The sequence below is a fragment of the Tripterygium wilfordii genome, chromosome 7 (assembly GCF_013401445.1).
Source record: "Tripterygium wilfordii isolate XIE 37 chromosome 7, ASM1340144v1, whole genome shotgun sequence".
In the NCBI taxonomy this organism is placed as follows: Eukaryota; Viridiplantae; Streptophyta; class Magnoliopsida; order Celastrales; family Celastraceae; genus Tripterygium; species Tripterygium wilfordii.
Window position 1 is genome coordinate 12,555,880 of NC_052238.1, and position 18,290 is coordinate 12,574,169.

At 36.8% G+C, this 18,290-nt stretch overlaps 1 protein-coding gene across 2 annotated transcripts; it reads left to right on the forward strand.

The window, feature by feature from the left end:
* Window positions 1–7,443: 7,443 nt before the first annotated feature.
* Window positions 7,444–9,806, forward strand: LOC120001282. 2 transcript variants are annotated; one of them, XM_038849531.1, is made up of 4 exons: window positions 7,444–7,559; window positions 7,743–9,025; window positions 9,132–9,659; window positions 9,741–9,806. In XM_038849531.1, the coding sequence occupies exon 2, from the start codon at window positions 8,174–8,176 to the stop codon at window positions 8,909–8,911; it is 738 nt and encodes a 245-aa protein (XP_038705459.1). In that variant the 5' UTR covers window positions 7,444–7,559; window positions 7,743–8,173; the 3' UTR covers window positions 8,912–9,025; window positions 9,132–9,659; window positions 9,741–9,806. The 2 variants fall into 2 exon arrangements, with proteins under 2 accessions (XP_038705459.1, XP_038705460.1); XM_038849532.1 differs by lacking the exon at window positions 7,444–7,559 and having other exon boundaries at window positions 7,733–9,025.
* The last annotated feature ends 8,484 nt before the right edge of the window (window positions 9,807–18,290 follow it).

Here is an 18,290-nt window from a genome sequence, read left to right on the forward strand (position 1 = left end):
TAACGCTATCAACTTATGATAGGTTTTTTTTGAAAGAAAGTTTGGAATATTACTATCAACTTATGATAGTTTTAGAAAAACACTACCAACTTTTGGTAAGTTTAATGAAAATACACTACCAACTTTTGATAGGTCAAATGAAAACACACTATCAACTTTTGGTAGGTTTAATTTTAAATACCAACTTATGGTATAAATGATAATTTGGGAAAGTGTCATCTATCAATTTAAATTATTATTGTCAACTTATGACAAACACATAAATAAAATCAAAGAAGACCCATAATCCAAATAAAGGGAATCAACTTATGATTTCCTTAAATGAAATGACCTACATTCAATTTTGAACTCATACACACATAATAAATAATAAATAAAAATAATTCGAATAATAAATGTTCAAATTATACTTGTCAATATGAATAAATTACCCAACATAAGGGCCAAATATATGCACATTACAAATCACAATAATCTAGACAAAATCCAAAAATTACTCAAGCTCTCAATAATTCCGGCCCAAATCCTCTAAGTATGTCCTCCGGCTCAAGTGGGGTTAAGCCCGATTCAAATCCAACATCAAACACAAAGAGTGATCAAAAAGTATTCAAATAAAATATCAAACCAAGTCCATATTTACAGATTCGCGTACACATATAAACATATATACAATAATATCTACACAAACCATACCATCACTACAAGAAACAATAGTTATGCTGACAAACTCTTTGTCGACAAAACAAAATTTTGTCGGCTAAAACACCTTTGCCGACAAATTTATCGGTTTCGTCGGTAAAAACTGGGCTAAAAATTATATTGATGGGAAACTTATCCCGACCATGCTGCCGACAAAAATATTCGTCTGGTTTATGTTAACCGACAAAGTATTGAAAGTTCGTCGGTAAAGTTGTCGTATTTTACCGACAAATGTTTTTATATCATGCTTCGTAGGCAAAACACAGCGCGGGCTCATTTTACGTGCGAATATTAATTTTTTTGGCAAAAATTAGATGGACGAAAGGCCCTAAAATATTGACCCCAGTCACCCCACTCCGTCGCAGACGGTACACTTGTGCTCATTCTCTCCCTTTCTCTCCGCACCTTCTCTCCCTTGTCTGAGTTCAGCCCGCTTCTGCCTCTGCCTCTGCCTCCGCCTCTTCGTCCGCCTCTCCATCCATCTCTGTCGTCTGTACATTTGGAAAGCCCTGCTTCATTTTATTCACTAAACGGTAAGGAATTGACCCTTGATTATTCTGCAATTTGTAGCTTGTGTTGGGATATACTATGGGAATAGGAATGCACACTTGATTCAAGTGTTAATTTCTTAGGTTTCTTGCAATTCATTTTTGAGTCAGGTCGACTTAGGTCATTCTCTCTAAATTAAAAGTTGAATTTTTGTCATTTGTATGTGTGTCATTCATTTGTTGAGGGTTTCCTTTGATGGATCGTACTTAACACAAGAGGGGGGTGAATTGTGTTCCCAAATTCCGATAAGAATCTCTTTTTATAATTTAAAAGGAAATCAATGTCAATTAACAATTAGCACACAAATTTGAACTCTAATGATTATCCTAATCAACATTCATTTCAATGCAAGATGTGATACAATATGGTGAATGATCAATTATCAAATAATCAAGGAATTGCAAAAACAGATTTTTTCAAACAACACATTGCACACAGATTTTAAAACTCAAATTTCACCTAGCAAATCGAGTCAGAATTCAATGAAATTTGGTATGCAGTATCACAACACCCTAATGAATACTATATCAAAAATTCAGATTAAAATTCAAAGTTTAGCTATGTGAACAGTGCACGGACAGACTAGTGGTTCAGAAAATTCTGCAATCAAAACACTTAATCAATCAACAAGCAAGCAATGCAATCAAGAAAGTCCACACAGCAATTTATAGTAGTTCGGAGACTCTTCTCCTACATCTACTACCTAGGTTCACCAACCTAGGATTTTCCAACCTCCACTAAGGATGTGGTTTTCTCAAGAGCTCCACAAAACTCACAAGGGTTTTTAGGTCACCCTTAAAACTGAAGATTTCAAGACAATCTTCAAACTTTACAACCAAGGGTTTCCAGCACTCCCTTAAACTCAACCTCAACAAGGTTTTTGCCCAATGAAGGGACTTTTACAAGTGTTCGGTATAAATGGTTCACTCAAGGTTTGCACTAAGCAAATAGGGTTGAGGAACACTCAAGAATCACAATATCACCTCACGGGTTGGATAGAAAATGAAGAATAATGAGGATATTCGAATCTGAAAATAAGAAGCCAAATGAGAAGCACTCCCTCTTTGCAAAAGCAAAATAGTGAGGAAGCCTTTAGAGTGGCTTGGGTAGAAGCTTGGATTCAATGGCACAAACTAGCTTGGAAGCTTTGAGAACAAGAATTTCTTCAATGTAATTTTGGCTTCTCCAAGTTGGAATGAGGAAGAACCCCTCTTTATAATTTACCAAGCTCTTGTGATTTCCACCATTGGATCTTTTTCTATCTTCAAATCTCGACCTTCAATGACATGTGCAAATCTTGGCCATTGAATGAATAGATCATTAAATCTTGACCTTACAATATGTAGCCGTTGCACTTGCATTATTTTCCAAGTCTAGCTTTCCAAGATTTGAGTTGTCATGTGCACTTGCAGCCATCTTTGACAATTTGATCAAACTTGCACCAAATCTTGACCTTGGTATCTCCAACAATTTTGTCATCTTTGACCATTTGATCAAACTTACACCAAATCTTAGCCTTGGTATCTCCAATGATTTCCTACAAAATGTGTAGCAACTTGCAACAATCTTTGACTCCAAAAATCAAGTAAGATCTTCTTTTAAGTCAAAAATTGCAAGCAAGAATATGGTCTTATGCACAACCATTGGATTCACCTTTTAAATGGTCATCTTAATCCTTCAAGTCTTGTTGTAATCTGATCCATTCATAATTCAAAACAATTCAATCTCAGCCATAGATTAGTGTACCGTTGGAGCTTGTAGTCTTCAAGAATATCTTCATAATCTAAGTCTTGTCTAGTTGCAAAATATACTTTCTCATCTCTTACAAATTTCAACCATTGCATTTGTCCTTTAGCTTCATCAATTGTCTTCTCACAAAAATATGATCATTGACCTCAATAAAGGAAGCATGTGCAAGATCTTGTTTGATGAAGACAAGAGATCCTTCAAGTGACCAAACATGTCCCTCCAATCTTGACTTCAAACTCTGAATTTGGCAGCACCAATATATCCATATTATACAGCCCTAAGGCTAGTTCCAATCATCAATCAAAATGCCTTAGTGGAAGGTTGATGAACATAGGTTTTTCTTGGTTTTCTAGAGATCCAAGCTCATACTTGAAAACCGGACTTCAATTCACTTGAGCAAACTGAATTCTGAGTGATATAACATCCTCATGATGATTAACCTACAAAGAAATAGGAGGTAGAACTCCCCAATTGCATGTAAGCTCAAAGAGCTTCATATAGAGCGCATAGGTTAATTACATTAGAAAAACAACCCAGAAAATTCGTATTACTGCATGATAAATCATTTTATATATATTAGAATGTCCACATAAAATTTCATAACAATCGGAAATCGTTTGGTCACTCAACCAAGCAAATAAGCCACTAATAGTGAAACCGATAAATTCTAAGTGTAAATTCAATGTTATTTTGCAAACTCAGTGTAAATGACATTTTCTCTTGAACTTTACTAAGTCAAATATGTTCATAGTGATGAAACTAAGATGCACACGAAATTTCATTTAAATCGGAGTTCATTTGGTTCACTACGTTCACAAAGAACACATATGCACAAAATTAGGTAAAACCTAGTTTTGGCGGAATTTAAGCATATGACCAAATATATATGTGACGCACTTAATTTATCATGATTATAGTCCTAGAACATATATTAAACCTTCATGTGCATGTGGTTCAAGTTTCAAGTAATTTGGACCTAAGTAAGATAAATTATGATCATTAGAAGATTAATACCCTAACTTAGTCCATGTATATTTATTTTCAAAACTTAATTTCCAGCACTATCTCAAAAATATATAGATACCAAATTCACATAGAGATATGCATAAGCCTTCATTTGTATATGCACAATTAAGATATTAAACAATTAACCAAATAACCATTTAAGCATGTTTTCTAGCATTTTAGGATATGTTCAAGTCAAGCATGCTCACACACATTTTAGTATACAATCATACACAATCATCAAAAACACAATGTTGACTAGACACTAAGTCTTGGTCCAACATCCTTGACAAGTATTAGCAATTTTTACTGGTTGTTTTGTGTGAATTGAATTGCATCTGTAACAATTTCACTGTATGTTTTTCCAATCCAAAAAATAGCAGAGTTTTCACTTATAATGTATTTGGTGAATTCTAATCATCGTATGTGTTGGTGATAACAGAAGCTTGACAAATGTCAAAGGGGAATTTGACTATGTGAGTTACAGGCAGGGTTGGAGCAAAGTTTTAATATGTTGGACATAAAAATTCCTTGAATTAATCTCAATCACTTTGTCAAAGAGCTTCCCTGAAGTTTAATTTATCGGAAAAGAGCAAAGAAATCATGACAGGCAGAGAGTGGATAATCAAGTGTCTAAACATTAATAATAAAATACAGTAGTTATGAGGTGTTTTCTAGGTTTATTTACAAATATGCTCGATTTATGTGTTTATTTAAAGAATTGTTAAGAGCCTTAGTTTAATCCCTGCACTATATGTTTAACCCTCCCCATTGTCAAACAATTTCTCAATACATTTGTGAGTTTTAAATTATTGCAGTACTATACTGGTATCTTTTATCATTTAAAGGAACATTTATGTGTTTGTGAAGAATGAAAGTGCTTTCTGGCTCATTTGTTGATATGATAATAAGATAATTTTTGATATATTTGATTTCAACCTTTTTCACAATGTCTAATTTTTTGCTGACATGGGACGATCTTCATATATTTCCATTTTTTTGATCCTTTAAGCTTTCAAGCAGAGTTGATTTGCTCAGCATGGATAGACATTGGATAGGAGATCGAAATCGATTGAGTGATCAGTATTTAGAAGGAATTGAAGGTTTCATTGAGCATGCCAAAAAATATGTTGATCAGCATAACGACATCAAGTGTTCGTGTATGAAATGTAGAAATTTGAGGATTTGGGATGTGGAGACAGTTCATAAACATTTATATGCCCATGCTATCGAGCCATTTTACACTACATGGGTCCATCATGGTGAGGCTCAAGGTTTCAGGGCAAAACATTCAAATGACGTGCCACATTCCGTTGATGACTATAATGATGATGCGCTTATGAACATACTCAATGATGCGTTTCCATATGCATCATGTCACGCCCCTCTCTCCTAAGGTATACCGAAGTGTACCTATACCACAGGAACGTGACCGACAGGGGACATCTCGTCCCCCAAACCTGATCCCATCTCATACAATTAAACTCAATAAAATAAACTGTAATAGTAATAATCATACTAACTCCCACATCCAACTCACCTGAAAGGGGATAAAGAAGAGAGGTGAGCCACAAAGCTCAGTAGGGCGTAGAGAGGAAACGCCAATATCCATAAATAATAAATCCATAAATATAATGCACAGTATGCAATACAGTAAATATACATCCATCGGTAAGCCAACCACAGTATGCAATACAATAAATATACATCCATCAGTAAGCCAACCAAATAGCACAATAGCCGATAAGGCTAAACAACACTGGAATCACCCACACTGGTCTCTAGAAATCCATACACCAATCCAATCAAGTAAAATGATAGCCGATAAGGCTATCCACACTAGAACCACCCACACTGGTCTCCAGAAATCCATACACCAATCCAATCAAGTAAAATGGTAGCCGATAAGGCTATCCAACACTGTAACCACCACACCAAACTCCCGTAATCCAGCATCCATAAATCACCCCTGGACCCACCCTAATCCCCGTAGGGTGTCTCAATCCAGGTCCACACCGAAACTGGATGAGGATCGGGTATCCCGATAGCATAGCCTACACCAGAGGGCGTCCCCTGTGATGCACCCCATCTCAGACGGTCCACCGGTATATATCCGGTCTGTATATACATATATCATCCATCATAAATCCATATCCGATCATTTGGGCTCCTATATGGGCCCACAATCCACATCCACATCCACATCCACATAAATCAACATGCAAACAGGTCGTATTTCCACCCCCGGAAATCGACAAAACCATAATATCATCAGAGTCCGTAAACCGAAACTCTAAAGTCACATGCAAGAGTAAGGAAACCCCTACCTGGAAATCAGAGTGCTAAAACCAAGCACGCGTCCCTGATAAACCCCTAACTCCAAAAGTTAACCCGCTCCGAATCTCAACCGTGACCACCGTCTACACCGAAAAACACGATATATGAAAATACTGTAAAAATACGGTCGGTCAACGGCCAAATAGTAACGGTCGGTCAACGACTAAATAGTAAGGCAAAGTCAACGACTAAATAGTAACGGTCAAAGTGAACAGCCAAATACTAACCGGGTCAAATAGTACCCAACCGGGTCAAATAGTACCCAACCGAGTCAACTCGCCCGTCAACCGAGTCAACTCGGCCTGACTCGGTCAAGTCGCCGGAAACCCATTTAACTCCATCGCCGGCGATCCGACCACCCAAACCTGCCAAATCTTATATCAAATTAAAGAACTCGATGAGATGAACTCATAGGTACCTGAAACAAGCAAAACCGTCGCCAGAATTGGCCGGATCGACCAAAAGAAATCCGAGAAAATCGGAGCTTCAAACTCCGATATCTCCCTAACTACAACTCCGATCGACGTGATTCAAGTTGGGTTATACTCGTCTCGTCAATACGCTTCTTTTGATACCGGTGGTGTCGCTCACCGTTGCCGGACTCAGAAAATGAATAGTAAAGAGTGCACGGGAGAGAGAAAAGGAAGAAGAGAAAAAAAAAACTACGTAAGTTTTTTTCATTTTAATTTTTCTTTTATAATATCTTTGACTTACCAAAACACCCACCTGTCAAAAACACCTCTAACTAAATTGTTATAATTAACTGTAAAAATTCATAACAAATCCGATTTAATTCTTACTCCAAAAATTTTCTTTTAAAATTCCCCATTTATTAAAAATATTTTTATAGTTTTATCACAATTTAATTTTTATTCTCTTCAAATATCGATTCACCAACACAGAGGTTCCCTCCACCTTAACCACCACGATAAGATACTATGAATAGTGTAAAATCATATCAGGATATTACACATTAGGGGTAGCTGATCTTGAAAATATGGATGATGATGACGACTATGATGATGTAGAAGGGAGTTAATGGAACTTTTCATCACTCAAAGATACTCTTCATTCCAACTCAGTCACTCAATTTCAGATTGTTCCAACTCAGTCACTCAAAGTTTAGTTTAGTTTTGTCTTCAAAAAAGACTTTGTTGCTGCAGTCTCTTGGACGCGATCTGGCTCCCGCTTGACAACAACCGTATATCACTATCACTCTAGTAAGAGTTTATTTATCTCATATCTTTCATGATTGTGTAGATTCAATCGATTTCTTTATTATGATTTGAGTTTGTACCCGATTTGGGTATCAGGGTTTTTAGGTTTTTGTGATTGTGTGTTATGTTTTTGTTGATCTGAGTTTGTAATTCGTTTTATGTGCTTTTGTGCTTATATGCTTGCAGTTTGTTGTTGAAATGAAACCTTCTGTTGAATGTTCTCTTGATGATGGGGATGATGATCTCCTTGATGCATATATGACATCTTTGGAAAACAATGTTGGAGGTTCTATTGAGATGGTGGCAGTGGAGATACTAGTAGTGATGGGAGTGAATATGAGGGTGGTGATGCCGATGGGAGTGGGTATGAGGATAGTGATGCCGATGGGAGTGGGTATGAGGATATTGATGTTGATGTTGATGTTGATGTTGATGGGAGTGGAGATAATTGCAATGATGCTGAGGGGAATGAAGATGATAAAAGTGGGGATGATGGCAGTGACGGTGATGGCTTGGGTGACATTGATAGTGATGAAGATTTTAAAGAGGTCTATGAATCAGATAATGAGGACATACTATTATTTGAAGATGATGGTGACAATGGCATTAGGAGAAGTATGGTTGCAAATCCAACGTTCAATCCTAAGGTTACTTCAGAAAAGTTGATCTTTGAACTTGGAATGGAATTTACTGATCTCAAAGAATTTAAAAATGCTATCAAGAGCTATGCGGTTGATGGTGGGTACCAAATACATATAGTGAGGAATGAGAAGACAAGATGTCAAGCAAAGTGTGATGTTGGATGCCCGTGGGTGATATGGTGCTCTCAAATCAAAGGGGAGAGTACTTACCAAATTAAGACATACTTTAAACAACATATGTGTAATCGGAGACTAGAAAACAAGCAAGCCAATAGCACATGGCTAGCAGTGAGATTGGTGGACAAGATAAGAGGGGAACCAAAAGTGAGTGCAGCTGATTTGGTTACATATGCAAAGGAACACATGTCTTTGGCAATTTCAAGGACACATGCATATAGAGCAAAGAAGAAAGCATTGGACATGATCGATGGGAAACATAAAGAACATTATGGTCAGTTGAGAAGTTACATGTCTGAGGTTTTAAGGACCAACATCGGTAGCACATGCAATTTACTTGTGGATAGGGATAGACTAGAAGACCCTGCAGTGTTCAAGCGGGTATATATGTGCCTTGCTCCGTTGAGGAATGGGTTCCTTGCTGGATGTAGGCCTTTGATTGGTCTAGACGGGTGTTTTTTGAAAACTGTTTATGGTGGTCAATTACTTACTGTAGTAGCACATGACGGTGCTAATGGGATTTTTCCCATAGCATGAGCGGTTGTCGAAAGGGAGAACGGAGATTCATGGGAATGGTTCTTAAGAAAGTTACTATTGGACATCGGAGGGTTCGATAGGAGGAGATGGTGCTTTATTTTTGATAGGCAAAAGGTATCACATTTAACATTCTGTTTTTCAAGTTGCACACGTTTTCTATATATTAATACATTCTCTGTTAACTCTACTTACTAAGGCTATATGATATATTATGTTGTAGGGATTGGTGTCAACCATTGATAAGCTTGAAAGAGAAGTGGAACAAGGCATTGAGCATCGATTCTGTGTGAGGCATATTTATGCCAACTTCAGCAAAAAATGGCCAGGAGCTCATTATAGAAAATTGGTATATGATTATGCAAAGGCCACAACAATGCAAGATTTCCTCTCACACATGCAGAAGCTAAAAGAGTTAGATGAAGAGGCTTGGAAGTATTTGGATGACATAGTTCCATGTTTGTGGACTAGGGCAGCTTTCTCGACATTTAGCAAGAATGATGCCATTGTGAATAACATGTCAGAGAGCTTCAATGGTAAGATTGTGCAAATTAGAGGCAAACCAATTATCACAATGTTAGAGGAGCTAAGAGCTGATGCAATGGATAGGCATGTTAGATTGAGGATAAAGATGGAAAGGAAACAAGGGAGACTTGTGCCAGAAGTGCATGATAGATTAGTTAAAGAGTTCCAGAAAAGTAGATTATGGACAGCAAAATGGTCTGGAGATTCAGAACAGTCAGCTTTTCAGGTATATGGTTATCAAATATTAGTCTTTTACATATCACATTGATGATGGTAGTTAATAAACACACAACTTTGTCTGTAACAGGTGAGCAAAAAGCCAGAGCAATACGTTGTCAATGTAAAACAAGCATCATGTACTTGTAGGTCATGGGACTTATCTGGCATTCCATGCACTCATGCTGTCGCTGCAATTGGATGGCTTCACAAAGATCTAGTAGACTTTGTGCATGAAGCATATACAAGGGAAACATATTTCAGGGTATACCATCACAATGTTGAACCAACAAATGGAGAGAACTTATGGGTTGCTACTGGTGGTGATACCGTTATACCTCCTCCAATGAAAGTATCTGTTGGAAGACCAACAAAAAAGAGAAGGAGAGAACACGATGAGCCTAAGACAAGCAGTTGACTAAGACGAAGGTATCCGAAGATAAAATGTGGCAAATGTGGAGGACTAGGGCACAACAAAAGAGGATGTCATAATCTTGCAATATCTTAGGTAGACATTGTTTTAAATGCAAAATTCATGAGATTTCTATAATATTCTGTAACTAAGATATCAAATTCTAAATTGCCAGCCACCTAATGTGAATGTTAATGTCGACATAGAAAGTGCAGTTGGAAGAAGGGGTACTAAGGGAAGAGGTCGTGTTAGAGGTGGTAGAAAGGTTGGTCCAATGAGAGGAGGTGGCATTGGTTGGTCTTCTATGACGGATCGAGTTTTAACACAAGAGGGGGGGGGGTGAATTGTGTCCCCAAATTCCAATTGGAATCCCTTTTTCAATTTAAACAAATTAATGGCAATTAACAAGTAGCACACAAATTTGGACTCTAATGATTTTCCTAATCAATATTCAATCCAATGCAAGATGTGATACAATATAGTGAATGACCAAATATCAAATAATCAAGAATTGCACAAAACAGATTTTCAAGCAACACACTGCACACAGATTTTTCAACTCAAATTTTACCTATCAAATGATGTCAAAATGCAACGAAATTTTATATGCAATGTCACAACACCTTAATAAACACTATATCAAAATTTCAGATCAAAATTCAAAGTTTAAGGCAGTCTGCTAATCTCGGACAGATTAGGGTTTTGAAAATCCTGCAGTTTGAAACAAGTAGTAAATATAAACAAGTAAACAAAGAAATCAACACAGCGATTTATAGTAGTTCGGAGACCCTTCTCCTACGTCTACTACCTAGATTCACCAACCTAGGATTTTCCCAACTCCACTAAGGTGTGGTTTTAAGAGACCCACAAAACTCCTTACACCAAGGGTTTCTAAGAACTCCCTCAAACTTCAATGTTTACAATTTCCCCTAACAAAGGGAATTTCTCAATGGGATTTTCAGCCAAGGTTCTCACAGGTTACCTCAAAGGTATTTGGTATGGAACTCTCAAGATTACAGCAACACTCTCAAAGATAGGATTTTAAGAACAAGAGAGGTTTAGATTGTAAGTAAACAAAGCCTAAAGGATATAGGAACTTCCCTTTTGCAAAAGCAAGAGTAGTGAGAAGTCCTTGATTGTAGAGGCTTGTATTGGAGAAGATTGTTGTAGCAAATAGCAAGAAGGCTTGATGATTGATGAACTTGATAGCAAGAGGTTTCTCTCAAGGATAATTTTTCAATTTGCTTCTCCAAGTTGTATGAAAGGGAAGATCCTCTTTTAAAGGCAATTCTCTCCTATGCTTGTAGCCGTTGGATCAAACTTCAAGAGTTGATCTCTAGCAAAGGGACATCATCTTCATCTTCTTCTAGCAATTGTACTCCATGTGTACCTTCATTTTTGTGCTTCAAAGGATGTTCCAAATCTGAAAATTTATTTTCTACACGCACATTTGGAGCAAGTGTGGTCATATCATCGAATTTAACATTTACACTTTCTTCCACAATTTTAGTTCTAGAGTTAAATACTCTATATGCTTTAGATGATGATGAATATCCTAAAAATATTCCAATGTCACTCTTTGTATCAAATTTATCCAAATTGTCTTTGGTATTTAAAATAAAACATTTAGCACCAAAAACCTTAAAGTAATCTACTTTAGGTTTCTTGCCATACAAGAGTTCATAAGGAGTTTTCTTTAATCCTTTTCTAATGCTAAGTCTATTACTCACGTAACATGCATTACTAGTAGCTTCGGCCCAAAAATATTTAGGAAGATTATATTCTAGAAGCATGGTTCTTCCTAGTTCTTGTAAAGTTCTATTCTTCCTTTCTACAACCCCATTTTGTTGAGGTGTCCTAGGAGCACTAAACTCGTGTTTAATACCAAAAGAAGCACACAAAGAATCAAAATTAGCATTTTCAAATTCACCTCCATGGTCACTTCTAATTTTTGAAACTTTTAAGTTATGCTCATTTTGCAATCTCCTAAGTAAGTTTTCAAAAGCATGCAATGCATCACTTTTATGCACAAGAAACAAACACCATGTAAATCTAGTATAATCATCCACAATAACAAATGCATAGTATTTTCCACCTAGACTCCTAACTCTACTAGGACCAAATAAATCCATATGTAACAATTCTAGAGGCCTAGAAGTACTAATATCAAGTTTAGGCTTAAAAGACTCTTTAGTTTGTTTACCCCTAACACAAACATCACAAACATGTTCAATATTGAAATTTAACACAGCGATTTATAGTAGTTCGGAGACCCTTCTCCTACGTCTACTACCTAGATTCACCAACCTAGGATTTTCCCAACTCCACTAAGGTGTGGTTTTAAGAAACCCACAAAACTCCTTACACCAAGGGTTTCTAAGAACTCCCTCAAAATTCAATGTTTACAATTTCCCCTAACAAAGGGAATTTCTCAATGGGATTTTCAGCCAAGGTTCTCACAGGTTACCTCAAAGGTATTTGGTATGGAACTCTCAAGATTACAGCAACACTCTCAAAGATAGGATTTTAAGAACAAGAGAGGTTTAGATTGTAAGTAAACAAAGCCTAAAGGATATAGGAACTTCCCTTTTGCAAAAGCAAGAGTAGTGAGAAGTCCTTGATTGTAGAGGCTTGTATTGGAGAAGATTGTTGTAGCAAATAGCAAGAAGGCTTGATAATTGATGAACTTGATAGCAAGAGGTTTCTCTCAAGGATAATTTTTCAATTTGCTTCTCCAAGTTGTATGAAAGGGAAGATCCTCTTTTAAAGGCAATTCTCTCCTATGCTTGTAGCCGTTGGATCAAACTTCAAGAGTTGATCTCTACCATCCATTGCAGCTCCTAATCTTGGTCATTGATGATTTGAGCAAACAAATCTCCACCATAGAGCATATAGACGTTGCACATGCTCCTTTTTTTAAGTCAAAAATTGCAAGCAAGAAAGTTGTCTTATGCACAACCATTTGATCAATGTATGTCTTCAAATCTTGACCATTCAAACTCTCTTTAATTCTCAACCATGGATGTAGATTATACTGTGTCATCTTGTCCCTTCATTTTGAATCAAAGACTTCAAAAGTGATCCCTTAGTCAAGGATCTTGTTTGATTGCACCAACATAACTTTCTTGGTAGCACATGTCTTGAGTGAAAATGTCAAGGATCTTGTTTGATTGCACCAACCTAACTTTCTTGGTAGCACATGTCTTGAGTGAAAATGTCAAACAAGAATATATCACTAATGATAGACAGGACAAGGTTTGTCTCATATGATTGAAAAGAGTTGTATCTCCATGAAGACCACAACCAGTAGCCTCAATGTTTGATTCATTCAACTTGATTAAGTGCCTTAGTGGAAAGTTGGCAAATATAGGATTTTTCATAGTTTCCTAGAGCTCCAAGCTCATTCTTAGAAACTAGACTTCGACCACTCTTGAACATACTGAATTCTGAGCCATATGAGACCACAATGATGATTAACCTACAAGGAAATAGGAGGTAGAACTCCCCAATTGCATGTAAGCTCAAAGAGCTTCATATAGAGCGCGTAGGTTAATTACATTAGAAAAACAACCCAGAAAATTCATATTACTGGATGATAAATAATTTTATATGTATTAGAATGTCAATGTAAAATTTCATAACAATCGGAAATCGTTTGGTCACTCAACCAAGCAATTAGATCACTAATAGTGAAACCGATAAATTCTAAGTGTAAATTCAAAGTCATTTTGCAAACTCAGTGTAAATAACCTTTTCTCTTGAACTTTACTAAATCAAATATGTTCATAGTGATGAAACTAAGATGCACACGAAATTTCATTTAAATCGGAGTTCATTTGGTTCACCACGTTCACAAAGAACACATATGCACAAAATTAGGTAAAACCTAGTTTTGGCGGAATTTAAGCATATGACCAAATATATACGTGATGCACTTAATTTCTCATGATTATAGTCCTAGAACATATATTAAGCCGTCATGTGCATGTGGTTCAAGTTTCAAGTCATTTCGACCTAAGTTGGTTAAGATATGATAATTGGAAAATTAATGCTCTAACTTAGTTCATGTATGTTTGTTTTCAAAACTTAATTTCCAGCACTATCTCAAAAATATATAGTCATTTAAATTCAATTCATATAAATCAAATATTGCTTTAATGTTTCATTATCATTTATAAATGATTTAATATCATCAAAATTAGACATATAGGACCATAGGTCCAACATTCTACTACTAATACTGATGCAGTGAGTACTGATGCGGATCGAGTCAACAGTGGTAGTGTCTTTAGATCAAAGATGCCCGTGAAAATATCTACGATGCAAGGGGGTGGAAGTGGTGGTGGAATTGTCATGACCGAGAGCCATACAATGCCAATGGATTTGAGTTTTGGTGGATCATGCAGCCCTGGAAAAAGAACAAAATCAAGTGCCAGGAGGATGCCAAACACTATTCTTACAATTCAAGGTGCAACATCCAAAGCTAGGTACACTACCATGCTGAATGCAACTCAGGAATCAATAACGAAAGCAAGGAGGTAGTCATATTAGTGATAATATTAGGGTCGTGCTAACTAAATTAGTAAATATCTATTGGATATGTTTTTGGTGGACTTAGCATCTGAATATGTTTTGGACTTACGTATGACAGTCATCTGGCATCTAGATAATGTTGTTTTGGACTTGCTTTTATGAAACAAATATGATATGGTGAATTAATATAAAGGTCTATTATGGTGGAATTTTAATCTTTTATGGTGGAGTTCTTTTGATTTGTTTTGTTAAGGTGCAGAATTTTGACATGTTTTGTTACAAATTTTTTTTCCACGTGGCATTTTTTCCACATCAGCCTTTGATCTGGTGGTCAACATGCCAGGTGTGATCATTGACTGCCCGTTTTTGTGAAAATCTACCCAGGTGATGAAATTGAAACAAAACTAAATTTAGAGTGATTGAGTTGAAACAATTTGAAATTGAGTGACTGAGTTGGAACAAAAGTATCTTTCAGTGATGAAAAGTTCCATTAACTCATGTAGAAGTGGACAGGTCTACTTTTTTGGATATGGATGATTCTGAGAATTTTCAGAGGTTGTTGAATGAGGCTTAACGAGAGTTGTATTCAGGGTGTACAGAGTTTTCAGTTTTATATGTTGTAGTGGAGTTGATGCACATGAAAGTTTCTTATCTAATGTCTAATAAATGTTTTGATGTCATGTTGGGTATTATTAAGCGGATGCTTCCACAAGATAACCGCTTGCCTCATTCACATTATCATACAATGAAGATATTGAAGGATCTTGGGTTGGGGTACGAAAAAATTCATGCTTGTTCGTATGATTGTGCTTTGTTCTACAAAGAGCATGAAGGAAAAGATAAATGCCCTGTTTGTGGAGAGTCGAGATAGAAGAACAAGAAAGGCGTACATCAAGATGATGTCGGAGACAAATATCAAAAGAAGATTCCTCAAAAAGTTTTGCGTTACTTTCCGTTGAAGCCGAGATTACAACGTCTATACATGGCAAACCACACAGCTCGTACTATGACGTGGCACAAAGAAGAAAGAGTCGAAGATAGCGTAATGAGGCACCCCGCAGATAGTAGGGCATGGAAGGAGTTTGATTGTTTGTATCCTGAATTTGCTGAAGATCCTCGTAATGTCAGATTAGGTCTTGCTTCAGATGGGTTTAACCCAAACAATAATATGACTAAACAATACAGCATGTGGCCTGTCATAACAATTCCTTATAATTTACCTCCATGGATGTGCATGAAGAAAGAATTTTCTATGTTGCTCTATTAATCCCGAGGCCACAGGCTCCAGGTGCTCAAATTGATGTGTACTTACGGCCATTGATCGATGAGCTTTAAGTTGCGAGCAGCAGTAATGTGGACAATTAACGACTTTCCCGCTTATGGCAATTTGTCAGGTTGGAGAACCAAGGGTTATACAACATGTTCGGTTTGTAATGAAGATGTCACATCTTTGGGGATAAGGGCAAAATTTGTTACATGGGACATCGTCATTGGTTGCCAAACGATCACCCATGGCGTATGAGTACTTCAGCATTTGATGGAAGCATTGAATGTAGAGTTCGACCAAGAGAGTATTCTGGTGATGACCATTTGGCCCAATTGAACAAAATAACCGATTTTGGAGAGAAGGGTAAGCATCCAACTGTGATGGATGCTAGGAAAAGAAAGAGGATAGACCCCAAGGGCAAGACTCCCATGGATAAGAGTAGTTACAAGCCTATGTGGAGCAAAAAAAAGTATATTTTTTGAGTTGCCGTATTGGTGAAAGCTGAAAATTAGACATAGACTTGATGTGATGCACATTGAAAAAAATGTGTACGATAGTATCGTTGGCACAATTTTGGGTGTAGAGGGTAAATCAAAGGATACAATCAAGGCACGACGTGATTGTATGGATTTGGGGTCAAGCGAAAGTTATGGTTGCAGTAGCAAGGGATAAGTATTTGAAGCATCATCCTTATCACACAATGAAGCCAACAGATAAGCGCGAATTCATGCATTTTTTGGCCTCAGTAAAATTTGTAGATGGTTATGCTTCCAATATAGCCAATTGTGTTAATGTTGAAACTGGAAAATTAACGGGTTTAAAGACACATGATTGCCATGTACTTTTACAGCGTCTTTTGCCCATTGGGATTCGCAAGTTCTTGCCACGAGAAGTTGTTGATCCAATCATGCATATATCAAGTTTTTTCCAACAATTATGTGCAAAATTTGTCAAAATTCCTGATATGGAGAGGTTGGAAGATGAAATTGTTCTCACTCTATGCAAGCTTGAACAAGTATTCCCTCCAGCCTTCTTCGATGTGATGATCCATTTGATGGTTCATGTGGCTTATGAAGTTAAGATCACGGGTCCCGTAACTTTTCGGTGGATGTATCCAATTGAAAGGTTACTTAAAATTTAAACATCTTTAATTTACTCATTACTTAAAATTTAATTAATCATATTTATTCTTGGTTATATTATGCAGAATGATGGGCACATATAAAAAATATGTGTGCAACAAAGCTCATCCTGAGGGATCTATAGCGGAGACATGCATTTCTAAGGAATCCCTTACTTTTTGTTCAATCTACCTCAAAAATGCAGAGACATCATTCAATCGATCTGATAGACATGATGACGGTGGTGTGCGAAATGAAACAATAGATGTGTTTGCACAGAGGGCTCGCCCATTTTTGTGGAGGTCGAGTAAAGTTATGTCCAAAGAAGATATTGAGGTGATTCAATGGTATATCTTGGAAAATTGTGAAGAATTGAAGGATTACATGGAGTAAGTTGGGCAATTATATTTTGTATCCAATTTCTGATCGAAATCCTATCTTTAAAAAAAATAAATGTTTTTCGGGGAGCATGCTAGACTATTGTTCTAACTTCATCAGTCGATGTGGAAGATCGACAGAGGAAGGAATTCCCATGTTGGTTTAAGCGATGAGTATGTAATTGATTTCATCAAAAGATTTTTTTTCTCATTAGGCTTTTTTTTTTCCGTATGAGTTATTGTCCTTACACATTGCCATATTTATTATTAGATGGAGGATTTACGAGATGAACGTTCCTCATTATACAATGTGGAATTGCTTGAGTTGGCATCAGGACCAATTAGATTTGAAACGTATATGGGTTGTGTTGTCAATGGAATCCAGTTTATCGGTGAGGCACGTGATGACAAAATGAGTACGCATAACAATGGGGTTTATGTCCCGGGATCATCGGAAACACAATCAATAGAATTTTATGGGAAGTTGATAGATGTTGTTGAAGTGCAGTATAGGCGATGCTGTATTGTGGTATTATTTAAGTGTCATTGGTATAACACAAATCCTGAAGTTAGAGGTAGTGTTAGATTCGATTACCAACTGAAATCGGTCAACACTAACACACGATGGTTTGAATATAATCCATACATCCTTGCAACACAAGCCCCACAAGTGTTTTATTTGGATGATACTAAGGCAGGGCATGGTTGGAAAGTAGTTCAAGAGATGACATATCGAAACATATGGGACATACCACACAAGAAGTAAGTGCAACCCAACATAGAACTATAGAAGTCGATGCTTATCAGGAAGATTCATCTTCGATATCACAAAGGACATCCCCAATAGACGATAGAAGGGTTGCAGCACCTGATGTTCGATTTGATGTAAATTTAATGAAATCTTCCCTCCAATTCCCTTCAAATCCCTCTT

Bases quoted from the DNA above. Each gene is read 5' to 3' on its own strand.
- LOC120001282 (XM_038849531.1), top strand. From the start codon at position 8,174: ATGGTTGCAAATCCAACGTTCAATCCTAAGGTTACTTCAGAAAAGTTG.